We start from the raw sequence: 17,873 nt of genomic DNA on the forward strand, positions 1-17,873 counted from the left end.
ATTTTACTATGAAGCGTGGCTTGGCATTGTCTTGCTGAAATAAGCAGGGGCGTCCATGAAAAAGACGTTGCTCAGATGGCAACATATATTGCTCCAAAACCTGTATGTACCTTTCAGCATTAATTGTCATGATCTGTGGTCCGGATCATGTTTTTGTTATGTTCTGTTAGTTTTGGACTCCCTATGTTCTTGTTTTTGTGCACCCTTGTTTGTTACCATGGTTAATTATTATTTCCACCTGGCTCTGATTAGTGTTTGCCCACTCACCTGCTTCGCAAGCACTAATCAGAGGCATTATTTAAGCTTGCCTTTGCCAGTCAGTCGTCCTGGCGTCATTGTTTGCCTCATGCATTGCCACGTAAGTCTTGTTAGTTTCATGCCACAGTTCTCTGAGTATTGCTTGTCCATAGTCCATGCTAAGTGTTAGCTTCTGTTTCCTGCTCTAAGTTTTTGGGCTTTAGCTCTAAGTTTTTGGGCTTTAGCTCCAAGTGCGATCAGCGCGTTGTGCCTTCGCCTTGTGTTCCTTTTTGTTTGTACTTCTTTGAGTTTTGGATAGTTAAATCATGTTCCTACCTCACGCTTTCGTCCGGGGTCGTCCGTCTGCATCCCGGGAGAACGAACTGCGCAGTAAGCCGCAACCAAACCGTGACATTAATGGTGCATTCACAGATGTGTAAGTTACCCATGCCTTCGGCACTAATACACCCCCATACCCACACAGATGTTGGCTTTTGAACTTTGTGCCTATAACAGTCTGGGTGGTTCTTTTCCTCTTTGGTCTGGAGGACACGACGTCCACAGTTTCCAAAAACTATTTGAAATGTGGACTCGTCAGACCACAAAACACTTTTCCACTTTGTATCAGTCCATTTTAGATGAGCTCGGGCCCAGCGAAGCCGGCGGCGTTTCCGGGTGTTGTTGATAAATGGCTTTTGCTTTGCATAGTAAAGTTTTAACTTGCCCTTACAGATGTAGCGACCAACTGTAGTTACTGACAGTGGTTTTCTGAAGTGTTCCTGAGCCCATGTGGTGATATCCTTTACACACTGATGTCGGTTCTTGATGCAGTACAGCCTGAGGGATTGAAGGTCACGGGCATTCAATGTTTGTTTTCGGCCTTGCCGCTTACGTGCAGTGATTTCTCCAGATTCTCTGAACCTTTTGATGATATTACGGACCGTAGATGGTGAAATCCCTCAATTCCTTGCAATAGCTCGTTGAGAAATGTTGTTCTTAAACTGTTGGACAATTTGCTAACGCGTTTGTTCACAAAGTGGTGACCCTCGCCCCATCTTTGTTTGTAAATGACTGAGCATTTCATGGAAGCTGCTTTTACACCCAATCATGGCACCCACCTGTTCCCAATTAGCCTGTTCACCTGCGGGATGTTCCAAATAAGTGTTTGATGAGCATTCCTCAACTTTCTCAGTCTTTTTTGTCACTTGTGCCAGCTTTTTTGAAACATGGTGCAGGCATCAAATTCCAAATGAGCTAATATTTTCAAAAAATAACAAAGTTTACCAGTTAGAACGTTAAGTATCTTGTCTTTGCAGTTTATTCAATTGAATATAGGTTGAAAAGAATTTGCAAATCATTGTATTTTGTTTTTATTTACGATTTACACAACGTGCCAACTTCACTGGTTTTGGGTTTTGTATTAAGTGTTTTTGGCCAAAAGACCGATACAAAAACAAAGATAGCTGCCAATATAACACTGCCGTATATAAGCACAATTAACAGGAAATGTTGATAATTTGAGTTGTGCGGCACTTGGCAGACAGATAAATATACAGTTTAGAACTGTGAACAGAAAATTATTATGTTCTGTATGTGTACATGTACAAATGTACAAGCAGTAGTTCAAACAATATGCGCAGTGACTGCGATATGAAATATGATGATATACTATGGGGAATACACGGCGCATACTGTTGCTATGTTGTTTCAGTGATTAGCTATCATAGTCCGTCTATCTGTCTTGACACTTTATTATTTTAAAATCAAAACGTACCACTTAAGTTGGTGGACATTATTGAGAGGTAAAAAATTTAGTTAAGTTGGAAACATTAAGTTTTTGTCAGGACTTGATCAAGAATAGGACCTCCTGAGTCAGGGCAATATAACAATGACGACTAGACGAAAAGGTTCCACAAAAAGGGAACAACCGAAAATCACTCCGAAAGGAGGAAACAAAAAATATCAATCGCGAACTATACTATACTATACAACTATGAAATTTATCAATAACAAAAAATGTTTCAAAAAGGAGGGGGAAACAATGGCTATAAAACTTCTACACTGTTTCTGATCTAGAAAAGTAGTTAACAAAAATTCACTCCAAAAATTGAGGAAAAGCAGGAACTGTAAGAATGAACTGAAACTCACCACTTCGACTGCAAAGCGTTATAACCAAAAATCACTCTGCTGAGGAGGACAAAAGGAAACTCAAAATACCAACAAGGGAATTCAGAATCAGGATACTCAAAGCAAGACGAGACCAGGCTTGGGCATGATGCTGGAGATGTATGAGACAACGAGACATTCTGGCACAGAACAAAGGGAGGCGTGGATAAGACACATGGGGGTAATGGGGAACAGGTGGAAACAATCAAGGATCAGGGATGACGTCAGACTGATGACACAAAAGGAAGGGCAAGTGACCTGAAACGGGAGGAGAGTTACTTTACAAACTAAAACATGGAATCCACAAGACAGAAAAAACCAAGACAAGACGTCCCTCACAGTTTTCTTTTCTTTTTTTGAGTCATTTTCACATTTACGTGCAACAAAGTTAATGTAAGAGCCACACACTGCAAATACCATCTTATGTTTATTGAAACAGACGTCAACAATCTTGTTTGGTACCAGTCTGATAGCAATTTTATTGTTTGATTCTTCACATCCGAAGATGAAATATAGTTTGCTACAGAGTCGTCATATACAGCATATGCACATGTAATAACAGCTTGGTTATAGGATGTTTAATACCAGGGAGAATAACTTTACACGTCACACATCACTACTCAGCTTTTCACAGCCATGCACGTACCGTATATAGAATCTGCATCGCTGCATTGTAGTCCCATAATCATATGCAACTCACATATGAACGTGTGCTTACTCACTTATTACTTTAGTCAGTATGTAATGTTGACAACTTGTAGCAGAGTAAAGGACGTTCACATCCTTGTGCTTGATTGGATCAGGAGAATGTACTTTGTAGTACTTTTTAGCCAATACTGACAGTAACATGCGTTTATGCGGTCAACACTGTCCCAGTGTTAACCTGACACCATGTTTCTAAAAGACAAAATACAAACAAGGTTTTTCACTGCATCTAAAAAGTTGACATCAGACGCGTCCAAAGTCCATTTACTAAAAGCGAGTCGACTGCTAATACTGAAAAACTTCAACTTCTTCCCCCAATCTAAAACCAAAAAATTTTGTTAACTGCAGACTCCGAGTTTTGCATAGGTGTGAATGTGAGTATGAATTCTTGTTGCTATATATCAGTCCTGTGATTGACAGGTGACCAGTTCAAGTGTACTCCGCCTCTCATCCAAAGTCAGCTGTGATAGGCTCCAGCTCAGCCGAAACGCTAATGAAAACAAGCGCTATAGAAAATTGATTTGAAATTAAATTTGATCAAGAAAAGTGAAAAATATGAATGAAAAAATTAAGATTTTTGTTGTAAAGACACTCGTAGTCTACAATGCTGTTGGTAAGATTCTGATGCATTATTGTGCATGGGTATGTATGGTGGAGTTTATTGGTGTGGGTTAGCGGGTCAAAGTTCGGGATTAGGGTAATTTGTATAGGGTATTGTTGAGGGTTAAATTAGGGCTCTGGGATAAGGTTAGAGTTGGGGCTGGGGTTAGGGGCTTGGTATATAGAGGAACAGGGTTTAGATTAGAGCAGTGGTTCTTAACCTGGGTTCGATCGAACCCTGGGGGTTCGGTGAGTCGGGCTCAGGGGTTCGGCGGAGGTCAAAACACACCCGACTCATCGTGTAAATAAAAACTTCTCCGTATCGGCGTATTACGGATATGGCAACAGCAGAAGTCTGACTGATTTGCAGGTGTGTAATTTGTTGTGAGTTTATGCACTGTGTTGGTTTTGTTCTTTGAACAAGGTGATGTTCATGCACGGTTCATTTTGTGCACAAGTAAAAAAACATGGTAACACTTTAGTATGGGGAACATATTCACCATTAATTAGTTGCTTATTAACATGCAAATTAGTAACATATTGGCTCTTAACTAGTCATCATTAAGTACTTATTAATGCCTTATTCGGCATGGCCTTATTATAACCCTAACCCTAACCAAATAACTCTAAATTAAGTCTTTGTTACTTAGAATATGTTCCCCTAGTGTCCAAAAAATTCTAAATTAAGTCTTTGTTACTTAGAATATGTTCCCCATACTAAAGTGTACCAAAAACATAACTTTGTCTTGAATTTGAAAAAAAAAAAAAAAAAAAAAATATTTTTCACTAAAGAAAAATAAAATGTGCATATGAAACTGGTGGGGTTCGATACCTCCAACAAGGTTAAGAACCACTGGATTAGAGTTAGAGAATTAAAAGTTAAAGTACCACTGATAGTCACACACACACTAGGTGTGGTGAAATTACCCTCTGCATTTGACCCATTCCCTTGTTCCACCCCCTGGGAGATGAGGGGAGCAGAGAGCAGCGGCGGTGGCCGCGCTCGGGAATCATTTTGGGGATTTAACCCCACAATTCCAACCCTTAATGCTGAGTGCCAAGCACGGAGGTAATGGGTTCCATTTTTATAGTCTTTGGTATGACTTGGCCGGGGTTTGAACTCACGACCTACCGATCTCACGGTGGACACTCTAACCACAAGGCCGTTGAGCAGTTAGGAGCTAGAGCTAAGGATCTGCCATTCAATCGACCACCAATAAATATTGGTCAATTGTCGTGAAAAAGCCTTTCAATGCCGATCCAAAAAGCTGATCCCCCTCTGGCTGACATTTGATATATTTTTAGTCCCCCTGCTGACAGGCGGCTAGCAGCTATCTGTGTACGTTTCAACACTATGTGGAGCCGTTTCCCTAAGTTGATAATCATCGATCACCTACATTGCGGAAAATAAACTATATTTCGTAATATCTAAAGTATCATTACACAGGAGGACGAGGCTAAACATGTTACACACTGAGGGAGCAAGCCAGGAGCAGGCATGCTAATCACTAAAGGGGCGTTCACATATTGGATGACGGTTAATGGCATTTGTCAAACCACCGTGAAAGGTGTCCCAATGATGGCGGGAAGCCTTTTTCAACATGTTTTGAACACGGCACCGACGCAGAGTGGCGCGGAGTCCTCCACCCTCTGCTCCGCATCAACCGCAGTGCCTCCATGTAGCTCCTTGATGAGCCCCTGAGGCTTCTGCATTGAACTCCGCCACCTCCGTGTGGTTAACGTGTTCATGTCGTAAATGTCCAGGAGGAAAATGTGACCGTCGGAATATGGCGGTGTTAACACAGAATTATCATGGCACTTGCAGCGCAAATACGGAGGCTGCCATTAATTACACGACGTTTGGAACAGGGCTAATTTCGGACCGCCAAGGCTGTAGCAAAAAAAAATGTGTTCACAGGTTTCATGACGATGAGTGATGGATAACCAGGTTTTGTGCTCATTGCTAATACGGTCTAGGGCTGCAACTAACGATTATTTTCATAGTCAATTAGTCAACGACAATCTTAACGATCTTAGCGAACACATATTTAATGGCTCTAATTTTTCCATCGACTTTTAAATGCAGCTGAAGTTATTTTATGCATTTGCTTACTAACAACAAAGATGACTAGTCATTCATAAATATTTATTTTTCCCGTAACTGCGCTGCTCGTTCAGCTGTTACAAAAATGTAAATGATTATTAAAATGTTGTCCATTAACAAGAAAGGAAAAGCAAATTGCAAAAAAAAACCAAAAAAAACAACCTTGTTTATGTTTTTAAAAAACAGATAATGTTATGCCCATTTGATTGTAGACTCTTACTGACATATTGTGGCGATATGAAAATACTACGCTTCATTAGTTTGGGCACTTCCGGGTTGACGATGTCAGTTCAGTTCATGAGACAATTGAGAAGTAGACAAATTGTGTTAGCTCTTACAAGCCTTGGAAAAGATAAGTCTGTAAGTCAGGGGTGTCCAAAGTGCGGCCCGGGGGCCATTTGCGGCCCGCAGCTAATTGTTTACCGGCCCGCCACACATTCTGGAATTGCTATTGCACAAATAAAAAAATTAATATTACAAAAAGTGGAATGAGGTGAAATCGAACTAGAAAAAGTTGTAATGTTGACACAAAGCTGCCATGCAGGCTGCTTTTTTTCTTTTGTCTATCTTTATTTTTCTTTTTTTTGCCATTGCTTAAAATAAATAAAAAATCAATGTTATAATGAATTATTGACCTATTCAAGGCTCCAATTATTTTAAATATTTCACTTTAAAATGTTTTATGTGTAAAATATTGCATATATTGTGTGGTTGCCATACAAAAACATCAACGTTTTCTTTGACAAAAGAGCATAAAACCAACAAAATAATAGTTTAAACGTAAAATTGACAGATATATCTGAAGTTGATCTCGTAACTTAAGTGTTGAATACAAATGTATCACTTTATGAGTGGGGCACCTTTTGTATCTTAAATATATTTAAAGGGATTTTATTTATCTTTTTACTGTGATTACTCAAAAATAACAATGAATTAATACCAATGGTGTCTTGCATTATTGATGTTTTTAGGGCTCTAATTACTTCACATCAAACATTGCTTTCTGAATGTTTTGGGCAGTGGGGAAAATACTGCATATTTCAGTTTTATTATAAAAAACAAAGTTGTCTTGACAAAAAAGGCATAAAACCTTTTTGGTTTTTTAAATTTGATATCAACCTGAAGTTGATATACTGTAAAGATTTACTGTAAGCGTTAAATAATAATAAAAATAATAATAATTTGACTTGTTTTTAACATTTTAATGACTTAAACCCTTTATGGTCCCGGGAGCCCTAAAGGGAAAAACCCCCCAAAATCCATATATTTTTTTATGATTTAAAAATGAAAACTATCAAAATGGCCCCCGCAGGCTTTAATTTTTCTGTGTGCGGCCCTCAGTGGAAAAAGTTTGGACACCCCTGCTGTAAGTAAACTGTTTAACTTGTTTATGTAACTCAATATTAAGGTGGAAAGTGGTTAAATTTGATAGTAAGATGTTTTTTGAAAAACTATTTTTGTGCACTGTTTTAATGGATGTTTTGAGGACTTAAAATGGCTGCCCGTCGTATATTTCCACCATCAAAATAGTTTCAACACTCAGCAGTGTTTGTTTGATGATAGTACTGTATATTTGTGTGAAGCTAATATTTACATATTGTGTATTACATTTCAGTATGTTATTTGAATCACATAGCTTATACAGTTGTCATTGTGTGTATTTCAGTTTTACATAAATAAAAGTCCAGTGCAAGACAAAAGTAAAGATAGGAAAAAGACAAAGCAAGATCAACAACAATAAAGAGCCTAAATGGATTCATCTGCTTTGGAACTTTATTAGACGTCTTGGATTGTTTGTTAGCTGTCTGCCAAGCTGTATAACCTATATAGTGAGGGCAGAACCGTTAAAATAGCAGCAATGAAAACAAAACAAAACACAAAATCTAACTTCCTCAAAAAGAAAAGAAGCATTGTGTGATGTTTAAAAAGCTGCACAATGGTGTATTGACTACTGATTAACTATTGACAGTTTTAGCACTCTAATAGACTCAATGTGTAGAATTTTATATTTGATTAATTCTTAAAATGATGGCTATTTCATAGATTGCATGTTTAATACATCCGCATTGGTGCCTGTCTGTCTCTCTTTTTATTGTGCCTTGTTTTACGGCATTGTAAATTGACGCTGTTTAAAAATGTACTTGCATTGATGTAGACAAAGTTTAGCTGGCTGACTTTGGCTAAAATGATAGTTAAAGTTATTTTTCACACAACTTCGTCTCACTCTTAGCTAGCTAGCAAGGCAGAAGCTAACAGTACACTTACCGAGGCTGAGTCCCCATCCTCCCTCCAAATGTCTGACATCATGTCTCCGCTTTAAATGCTGGCGTATCACAGATGTACTGCCATAAAAACAAGGTCTGTTTGACAAAATGAGCAAGGTATTCATGTTTTTAACAAGAATAAGATGAAATATTGTCACACGTTACACCAGTGGTGTCAAACATACGGCCCGCGGGCCTGAACAGGTTTTAACCGGCCTGCGGGATGAGTTTGCCAGGTATAAAAATGAGCCGAAATTTTTGAATGAAAGAAACTGCTGTTCTAAATGTGTCCACTAGATGTCACAATAGCAATAGTTTGTATCTTTGTAGATTATGCTACATATGTAAAAAAAATTAAAAATAAACCACATGATGTTAGTGCACCATTCGAGGAAAATGAGTAAACTACATAAATAACATCCTGTAATTTTATTTTGATATTATTCTTTTTATTGTGATAGATTGAAAATTAACACCAATGAGTTGACTGATGAACATTATCACATAATTTATTCAGAAAGTACAAATAACGACAAAAAAAGATAGAACACTATTAACCGTAACATGTAAGTGTAAAAAAAAACCAACAACATTATGATTTCTACATTTTCAGAATGTGCTCGTTCTATTTTTAAACAAAGAAAACAATCTGAAGTTGTATTTATATTTAAGTTATCATGCAGTGATTTTACCAGTCCGGTGTAGATTTTTCTCCATGTGGCCCCCGATCTAAAATGACTTTGACACCCCTGCTGTACACGTTATCACTGGCGATGTTTTTGCGGGTGGCGGTGCGTACCCACTTCCGAGTGACGATGTCACGATTATTGTCGACAAATTTCATTGCCGACACTAACGGTTGCAACCCTAAGACGTTCTTCGGGGGAGCAGGGCCAATTGCTGAACAGACATCCAAATGTGTGAACGCCCCTTTGTTTAGCCGCTAAACTAGCTTGAAACAACACTAGGAATAAATGCTTGGTAAAGTTTCAGAAGGGAAGAACCGTGTGCTAACCGTGTTACAGCGGCGAGTAAGCAGCCATCGACAGGAAATTCACAAGTAGATTAATGACAGTCCAGAGAGGAGATAATATAACAGCTGTCGGCAGACTGGAAGGGATCGATACATAAACTGATGATCGATATTGGAATCCTAGAATGTGCGTTAGGATTAGGATCTAGAGCATGGGTGTCAAACTCTGGCCCGCGGGCCAAAATTGGCCCGCCTTGTAATTTCACTTGGCCCTTGAGGCGATATCAAATTAACACTAGAGCTGGCCCGCCGATTATATACAGAGGCGGTGCCGCGGTTACACCGCATTTACCGCTAATTCTCATACTTGCCAACCCTCCCGGGAGACTCCCAAATTTCAGTGCCCCTCCCGAAAATCGTCACGACCGCTTTTCATCCAGTCCAACGAGTGCTGGCCCAGTCACATAATATGTGCGGCTTCTGCGCGCACACACACACAAGTGAATGCAACGCATACTTGATCAACAGCGATACAGGTTACACTGAGAGTGTCCGTATAAACAACTTTAACACTGTTAGAAATATACGCCACACTGTGAACCCACACCAAACAAGAATGACAAACACATTTCGAGAGAACATCCGCACCGTAACAGAACAGAAACACAACAGAACAAATACCCAGAATCCTTTGCAGCACTAACTCTTCCGGGACGCTACAAGGTGTGTGTGTGTGTGTGTGTGTGTGTGTGTGTGTGTGTGTGTGTGTGTGTGTGTGTGTGTGTGTGTGTGTGTGTGTGTGTGTGTGTGTGTGTGTGTGTGTGTGTGAGAGTGTGGTCCTGAATGGTTGGTTTATTCATTGTTATTTTATTTTAAAATGTATTAGCCTGTGGAAAAAGTTAATGTTGATATTTACCTCAGAAGGCTGCAAATACAAAAGAGGCATTCCATTTTTATTTAAATTGTATTTGATATGCCATTGATATTTTTTAATTATTATTATTATTATTATTATTCAAAACTCGATTTTGCATGTCACTATAAAGTTATATAAGCCTTGCTTGTTCAATATTCAATGCAAAACTTGTTTGGGTCCCTATTAAAAGGTTCATTTGTTCAACCTTGGCCCGCGGCTTTGTTCAGTTTTAAATTTTGGCCCACTCTGTATTTGAGTTTGACACCCCTGATCTAGAGGTTAGGGTTAACGTTAGAGGGTTGGGAGTTCGGATCAGGTGTTAGACTTTAGTGTGGAAGTACTTCCACAAAACCCTGACATCCATCTTTATAAACATTTGGGCTAACAGATGGAGAGAATCACCCTCACAGTATTTTTGAGACATCACTCGTGTTCCTCTAGAAGCATGAACCCTAGACACCTTCCAAAAGTATTTCAGTGAGTGTCCATGTAAGGACAAGGTGTTCCGAGACTTTGGTTGACATAGTCTACATTCATTTGAAGTTGAGTATAAACATTGCAGCATATTCACTTGATCTCATCTAAGAGGTGATTAGGGACTTGGTGTTATTGACAGCGAAGAAAGGAGGTCTTTGCTCAAACCGCTCTGAAGATACTCAATCATCTTGTATACTCACAGTATTTTTTATGAGTATTCTGCGCCCGGGTTGGGAAAATCCACCTACGTTTATCCCAGGTTTCCACTGTGTGGGTTGGAACTCAAATCAGACTCCATCTCGCCGGCAGCTCCGGCACTTCGGGTGGACAGGCGATCCACGGAGCGCGGTGAGGTGTTGTTGATGCGGCGGCCGTGGCAACAGTAAGCAACCACGTCGGCCAGGTCAGCCCGGAAAGAGGTGGTGTAGAACCCGTAGATGATGGGGTCGCAGCAGGTGTTCAGGTTGCCAAAGACAAACAGTATGTGGTGAACATACTCTGGGGTGTGCTGGATAATGCTTGGTTGGAACCAGTACCAGATCCCTAGTATGTAGTAGGGGGTCCAACAGATGACGAAGGAGCTAACGATCACTATGGTCATCTTGAGGGTCTTCATGCGCGCTTTGGGAATCTTGTCTTTCCCGCTGCGTCTCAGGCATCGGTCGCCATCTGCAGATGGAGACATTGGGGGAACTTGAAACATCTTGCAAAGTCAGGCGACTCACCCCAGCCACTACCCTCTCCAAACACTTGCCTAATTAGGTTAGTATTGGGAGTACAAATGTAGTAAAAAGTACACAAGTAACATACAAAACCCCAAACCAGTCAAGATGGCACGTTGTGTAATTCGTTAAGAAAAACAAATACAATGATTTGCAAATCCTTTTCAACTTATATTCAATTGAATAGACTGCAAAGACAAGATGTTTAATGTTCGAACTGAGAAACTACTTTTTTTTTTGCAAATAATCATTAACTTAGAATTTAATGGCAGCAACACATTGCAAAAAAGTTGGCAGAGGGGCATGTTGACCACTGTGTTACATGGCCTTTCCTTTTAACAATACTCAGTTTACGTTTGGGAACTGAGGAGAGCAATTTTTGAAGCTTTTCAGGTGGAATTATTTCCCATTCTTGCTTGATGTACAGCTTAAGTTGTTCAACAGTCCGGGGGTCTCCGTTGTGGTATTTTAGGCTTCATAATGCGCCACACATTTTCAATGGGAGACAGGTCTGGACTACAGGCAGGCCAGTCTAGTACCCGCACTCTTTTACTATGAAGCCACGATGTTGTAACACGTGGCTTGACATTGTCTTGCTGAAATAAGCAGGGGCGTCCATGATAATGTTGCTTGGATGGCAACATATGTTGCTCCAAAACCTGTATGTACTTTTCAGCATTAATGGTGCACTCACAGATGTGTAAGTTACCCATGTCTTGGGCACTAATACACCCCCATACCATCGCAGATGCTGGCTTTTCAACTTTGCGTCTATAACAATCCGGATGGTTCTTTTGCTCTTTGTTCCTTCCGGAGGACACGACGTCCACAGTTTCCAAAAACAATTTGAAATGTGGACTCGTCAGACCACAGAACACTGTTCCACTTTGCATCAGTCCATCTTAGATGAGCTCAGGCCCAGCGAAGCCGGCGGCGTTTCTGGGTGTTGTTGATAAATGGCTTTCGCTTTGCATAGTATAGTTTTAACTTGCACTTACACATGTAGCGACAAACTGTAGTTACTGACAGTCATTTTCTGAAGTGTTCCTGAGCCCATGTGGTGATATCCTTTACACACTGATGTCGCTTTTTGATGCAGTATCGCCTGAGGGATCGAAGGTCCGCAATATCATCGCTTACGTGCAGTGATTTCTCCAGATTCTCTGAACCTTTTAATTATATTACGGACCGTAGATGGTGAAATCCATAAATTCCTTGCAATAGCTCGTTGAGAAATGTTGTTCTTCAACTGTTCGACAATTTGCTCACGCATTTGTTTACAAAGTGGTGACCCTCGCCCCATCCTTGTTTGTGAATGACTGAGCATTTCGTGGAAGCTGCTTTTATACCCAATCATGGCACCCACCTGTTCCCAATTAGCCTGTTCACCTGTGGGATGTTCCAAATAAGTGTTTGATGAGCATTCCTCAACTTTCTCAGTCTTTTTTGCCACTCGTGCCAGCTTTTTTGAAACACGGTGCAGGCATCAAATTCTAAATTAGCTAATATTTGCAAAAAATAACAAAGTTTACCAGTTTGATCATTAAGTATCTTGTCTTTGAAGTCTATTCAATTGAATATAGGTTGAAAAGGATTTGCAAATCATTGTATTCTGCTTTTATTTACGACTTACACAATGTGCCAACTTCACTGGTTCTGGGGTTTGTAGAAAAGGCAGAGGTTTTCTAGTTTTATAGAGCAATGAGACGAACCAGGAAAACTCCAAAGGAAAAACCTACCAAGATTGGAACATCCAAAAAAGTTAATGCAAATGAAAAACCACAAGGAGAATATTTAGTCTTCCGGGAATTTGTGATATGACGATCGCACCAAGTCTCCCAAATTCAGCTGCACCCCGCAAATTATGCACAGCCTCGCAACTTTGTCCAATGCCTCGCACATTTTCGCCAATGGAATTTGTTCCTGAGCGGCGCTGAAACGCACACAAAACTTATGTTTGTTCATCGTATAGAAGAAGCGGGAACATGTAAACACATACAACTCTTTCATTGCTCAAATGGTACAATTTACTTCCAGTTCCTGTCTTGTGCTAAGCCTTCTGGGTAATGAAGCATATCAACATTTACATCCTAGTTTACGTGTATTTATATATTTATTTACCTTTACAATTCAGAACAGATTTTCCTAGCAAAGAGGCAGCATTTACACGTTAGAGATGTTGAAGTGTGATGATAATCTCTCATCGTCTCTAATTTTTCCCCAAAAAATTTGTGCTTTAGAACACTCTCACCAGTTAACACCTGCTTTTAACATGTGGGGGTAAAAATTGTTGGAACATAAATGAATGTTGAAAAAGTACAAACACTTTTTATGCGTAAAACATACGCAGAGAATGCCTGCGACTTGTTAACGAGAGAGCATACAATAATGTGTTTCTTTCCATGTTTATAATTATTAATATCATTAGTTATATTTAATGAAAACATTTTCTGTGTAAAGGTTACAAGTTTAAAAAGTCCATAAAATCACAAGATAATTCGATGTTATTAAAAAAAAAGCCTCAAAGAATGCCACAATCTGGAGAGACTGAATACTATTAGATTTTACTCTGTATTCTATTTGTATGATGACCTTACCTGGATGTTCCATTCCCAGTCTTTTTTGTTTCCTGTTCGGGTTTCCTGGTTTGCCTCGTTGCTCTGCTGCATGTTTGCAGCCTGAAGCACAGTTTCTGTTTATGGACTTTTTGGCTAAATTTATGTTAACTTAGTGTTTACAGACACTTTATATTGTTTGTTTTGGGTTTCCTTTTTTTTTCCACGCTAGTTTTGCCTTAGTCTGTAGTTTGTATTACAAACCCCGTTTCCATATGAGTTGGGAAATTGTTTAGATGTAAATATAAACGGAATACAATGATTTGCAAATAATTTTCAACCCATATTCAGTTGAATATGCTACAAAGACAACATATTGAAGTTCAAACTGATAAAAACCTTTTTTTTTTTTCAAATAATCATTAACTTTAGAATTTGATGCCAGCAACACGTGACAAAGAAGTTGGGAAAGGTGGCAATAAATACTGATAAAGTTGAGGAATGCTCATCAAATACTTATTTGGAACATCCCACAGGTGAACAGGCAAATTGGGAACAGGTGGGTGCCATGATTGGGTATAAAAGTAGATTCCATGAAATGCTCAGTCATTCACAAACAAGGATGGGGCGAGGGTCACCACTTTGTCAACAAATGCGTGAGCAAATTGTTGAACAGTTTAAGAAAAACCTTTCTCAACCAGCTATTGCAAGGAATTTAGGGATTTCACCATCTACGGTCCGTAATATCATCAAAGGGTTCAGAGAATCTGGAGAAATCACTGCACGTAAGCAGCTAAGCCCGTGACCTTCGATCCCTCAGGCTGTACTGCATCAACAAGCGACATCAGTGTGTAAAGGATATCACCACATGGGCTCAGGAACACTTCAGAAACCCACTGTCAGTAACTACAGTTAGTCTCTACATCTGTAAGTGCAAGTTAAAACTCTCCTATGCAAGGCGAAAACCGTTTATCAACAACACCCTGAAACGCCATAAGCTTCGCTGGGCCTGAGCTCATCTAAGATGGACTGATACAAAGTGGAAAAGTGTTCTGTGGTCTGACGAGTCCACATTTCAAATTGTTTTTGGAAACTGTGGACGTCGTGTCCTCCGGACCAAAGAGGAAAAGAACCATCCGGATTGTTATAGGCGCAAAGTTGAAAAGCCAGCATCTGTGATGGTATGGGGGTGTATTAGTGTCCAAGACATGGGTAACTTACACATCTGTGAAGGCACCATTAATGCTGAAAGGTACATACAGGTTTTGGAGCAACATATGTTGCCATCCAAGCAACGTTACCATGGACGCCCCTGCTTATTTCAGCAAGACAATGCCAAGCCACGTGTTACATCAACGTGGCTTCACAGTAAAAGAGTGTGGGTACTAGACTGGCCTGCCTGTAGTCCAGACCTGTCTCCCATTGAAAATGTGTGGCGCATTATGAAGCCTAAAATACCACAACGGAGACCCCCGGACTGTTGAACAACTTAAGCTGTACATCAAGCAAGAATGGGAAATAATTCCACCTGAGAAGCTTCAAAAATGTGTCTCCTCACTTCCCAAACGTTTACTGAGCGTTGTTAAAAGGAAAGGCCATGTAACACAGTGGTGAACATGCCCTTTCCCGACTACTTTGGCACGTGTTGCAGCCATGAAATTCTAAGTTAATTATTATTTGCAAAAAAAAAAAAAAGTTTATGAGTTTTAACAACAAATATCTTGTCTTTGTAGTGCATTCAATTGAATATGGGTTGAAAATTATTTGCAAATCATTGTATTCCGTTTATATTTACATCTAACACAATTTCCCAACTCATATGGAAACGGGGTTTGTAGATCTGTTTATGCCTTAGCCTTGTACCTTACCTAAACCACCCGGTTTCTTACAGTTGGACAGTTTTTTGTAGTTTTCATGCAATCATGGGCTGGTTTACACGTCAGTCCCATTAGTATACAGGCTAGTTAATTAGCAACCAGCCAACGTTAATCTCTTCGAACTATAATTATTTGGTCGAAAAGCCTCTAGGAAGTACAGCAAGTGGAATGTATTTCAGCACATCCAATTGCATTTAATCCAAGATTCAGATTGCCCTCCACTTACACTACTTAGCCAACATGGCGACTTTTGAGGGCAATTAGTGTCTCATCACAGTGACCCTTTTGAGTGCGACATCCGAACAGTCCAACCCACCTCAATCCCCAACAACACGCACACACACGCTGTGCACAAGCATGTGTGCACACGCCAGCCAAAAACTGTCAATCATGGGAAACACTGGGAAAGACATAGGCCATTCCGCCAAATCGGTGCCATTTGCGTCTACAGAAAATAAAAAGTATAAACGCAGAATATAATTGACTGTATTTTGTTTTTTTATTATTAGGAAATGTTTTATATTTATTATTTTATTCACATAATTATTGAAGACTAAAGAAAATATTATTTGTTTTATGGCTTCGCTTCCAAAACTTACTTTACCATGAAATCATTTAAATCCTTCACAAATTTGAGTTGTATTATTTATACTTACATATTACTTCTTATTCCACACATTATTTTATTTTATTTAAAAACAACAAAATCTTCACTTAAGTAAACTCCCTTAGGTTTTGACTCCCCAGCAGGCACAAGACAGTGATACAACGTTGATACATGTCCTTTTAAAACTGGCTTCGAAACAACGTTGCAAAATAGTTGTATTTGTAAATTGAGACAACGTTGATGTCCAAGGTTGGATCCAAATTGTTGGTTGGGAAATGACCAAATTTCAATAGTCATATCAACGTCAGAATCCAACGTTGATTAAACGTCGTCAAAAAGCATGTTGTGTCAACGGTATGTTTGAGTTGCTGAACGTCACAAACTAATTCAATGAGTACTCAAAATTGTTTTAACGTCATGTGCCTGCTGGGTCAGTCCTGTTACCCTAACAAAGTCCTTCTCAAATAGTGGGGCACAGCCTCCCTTTGGAGGGGGGGGCACGGTGCGATGCTGGGGGTGGGGGGCGTACTAGAATATGACGAAGCATAGGCAGCGCTTGGCTGCAAAGACGAGACGAGGAAAGACTGGTGTGATGTTTTCTTGAATATTAATAAGGACACAATGTCATGCAGAGGTGTACTTATAACAATTTTATAGACAAATTATACTAATTATAGTCGTGGTGGAGGGGGGGGCGGGCACAAAATGTTTTCTTCTTCTTAAAGGCCTACTGAAACCCACTACTACCGACCACGCAGTCTGATAGTTTATATATCAATGATGAAATCTTAACATTGCAACACATGCCAATACGGCCGGGTTAGATTAGTAAAGTGCAATATTAAATTTCCCGCGAAATATCCTGCTGAAAACGTCTCGGTATGATGACGTTTGCGCGTGACGTCACGGATTGTAGCGGACATTTTGGGACACCATTGTGGCCAGCTATTAAGTCGTCTGTTTTCATCGCAAAATTCCACAGTATTCTGGACATCTGTGTTGGTGAATCTTTTGCAATTTGTTTAATGAACAATTGAGATAGCAAAGAAGAAAGCTGTAGGTGGGAAGCGGTGTATTAGCGGCCGGCTGAAGCAACACAAACACGTAGCCGATGTTTCATTGTTTACATTCCCGAACGATGACAGTCAAGGTTTACCATTGGCCTGTGGAGAACTGGGACAACAGACACTCTTACCAGGAGGACTTTGAGTTGGATACGCATGCTTGTGGAGAATTGGGACAACCGAGACTCTTACCAGGAGGACTTTGAGTTGGATACGCAGTACCGTGAGTACGCAGCTGCGGCTTCCAAACATTTGATCGCTTGCACGTACGTGCGTGCCGCTATGTGCATGTCACGTACGTAACTTTGGGGAAATATATGTGCTGTATGAACTTTTGCTAGGTGAACGGTACTTTGGGCTGTGGTATTGAGTGCGTTGTGCGGGTGCTTGATTTGTATTGGCGGGTTATATGGACGGGAGGGGGGAGGTGTTTGTTATGCGGGATTAATTTGTGGCATATTAAATATAAGCCTGATTGTGTTGTGGCTAATAGAGTATATATATGTCTTGTGTTTATTTACTGTTTTAGTCATTCCCAGCTGAATATCAGGTCCCACCCGCCTCTCACAGCATCTTCCCTATCTGAATCGCTTCCACTGCCCTCTA

At 39.9% G+C, this 17,873-nt stretch overlaps 1 protein-coding gene across 1 annotated transcript in view; it reads right to left on the minus strand.

Moving 5' to 3' along the window:
- Nucleotides 1-2,826: 2,826 nt before the first annotated feature.
- The window catches only part of LOC133655985 (gonadotropin-releasing hormone II receptor-like), a 59,387-nt gene continuing 44,340 nt past the window's right edge, over nucleotides 2,827-17,873 (minus strand). The window contains 1 exon segment of the mRNA XM_062056694.1: nucleotides 2,827-11,111. Coding sequence (XP_061912678.1) covers nucleotides 10,693-11,111 — 419 coding nt within the window. The 3' untranslated portion in view covers nucleotides 2,827-10,692.

Source organism: Entelurus aequoreus, linkage group LG08 (genome assembly GCF_033978785.1).
Source record: "Entelurus aequoreus isolate RoL-2023_Sb linkage group LG08, RoL_Eaeq_v1.1, whole genome shotgun sequence".
Lineage (NCBI taxonomy): Eukaryota > Metazoa > Chordata > Actinopteri > Syngnathiformes > Syngnathidae > Entelurus > Entelurus aequoreus.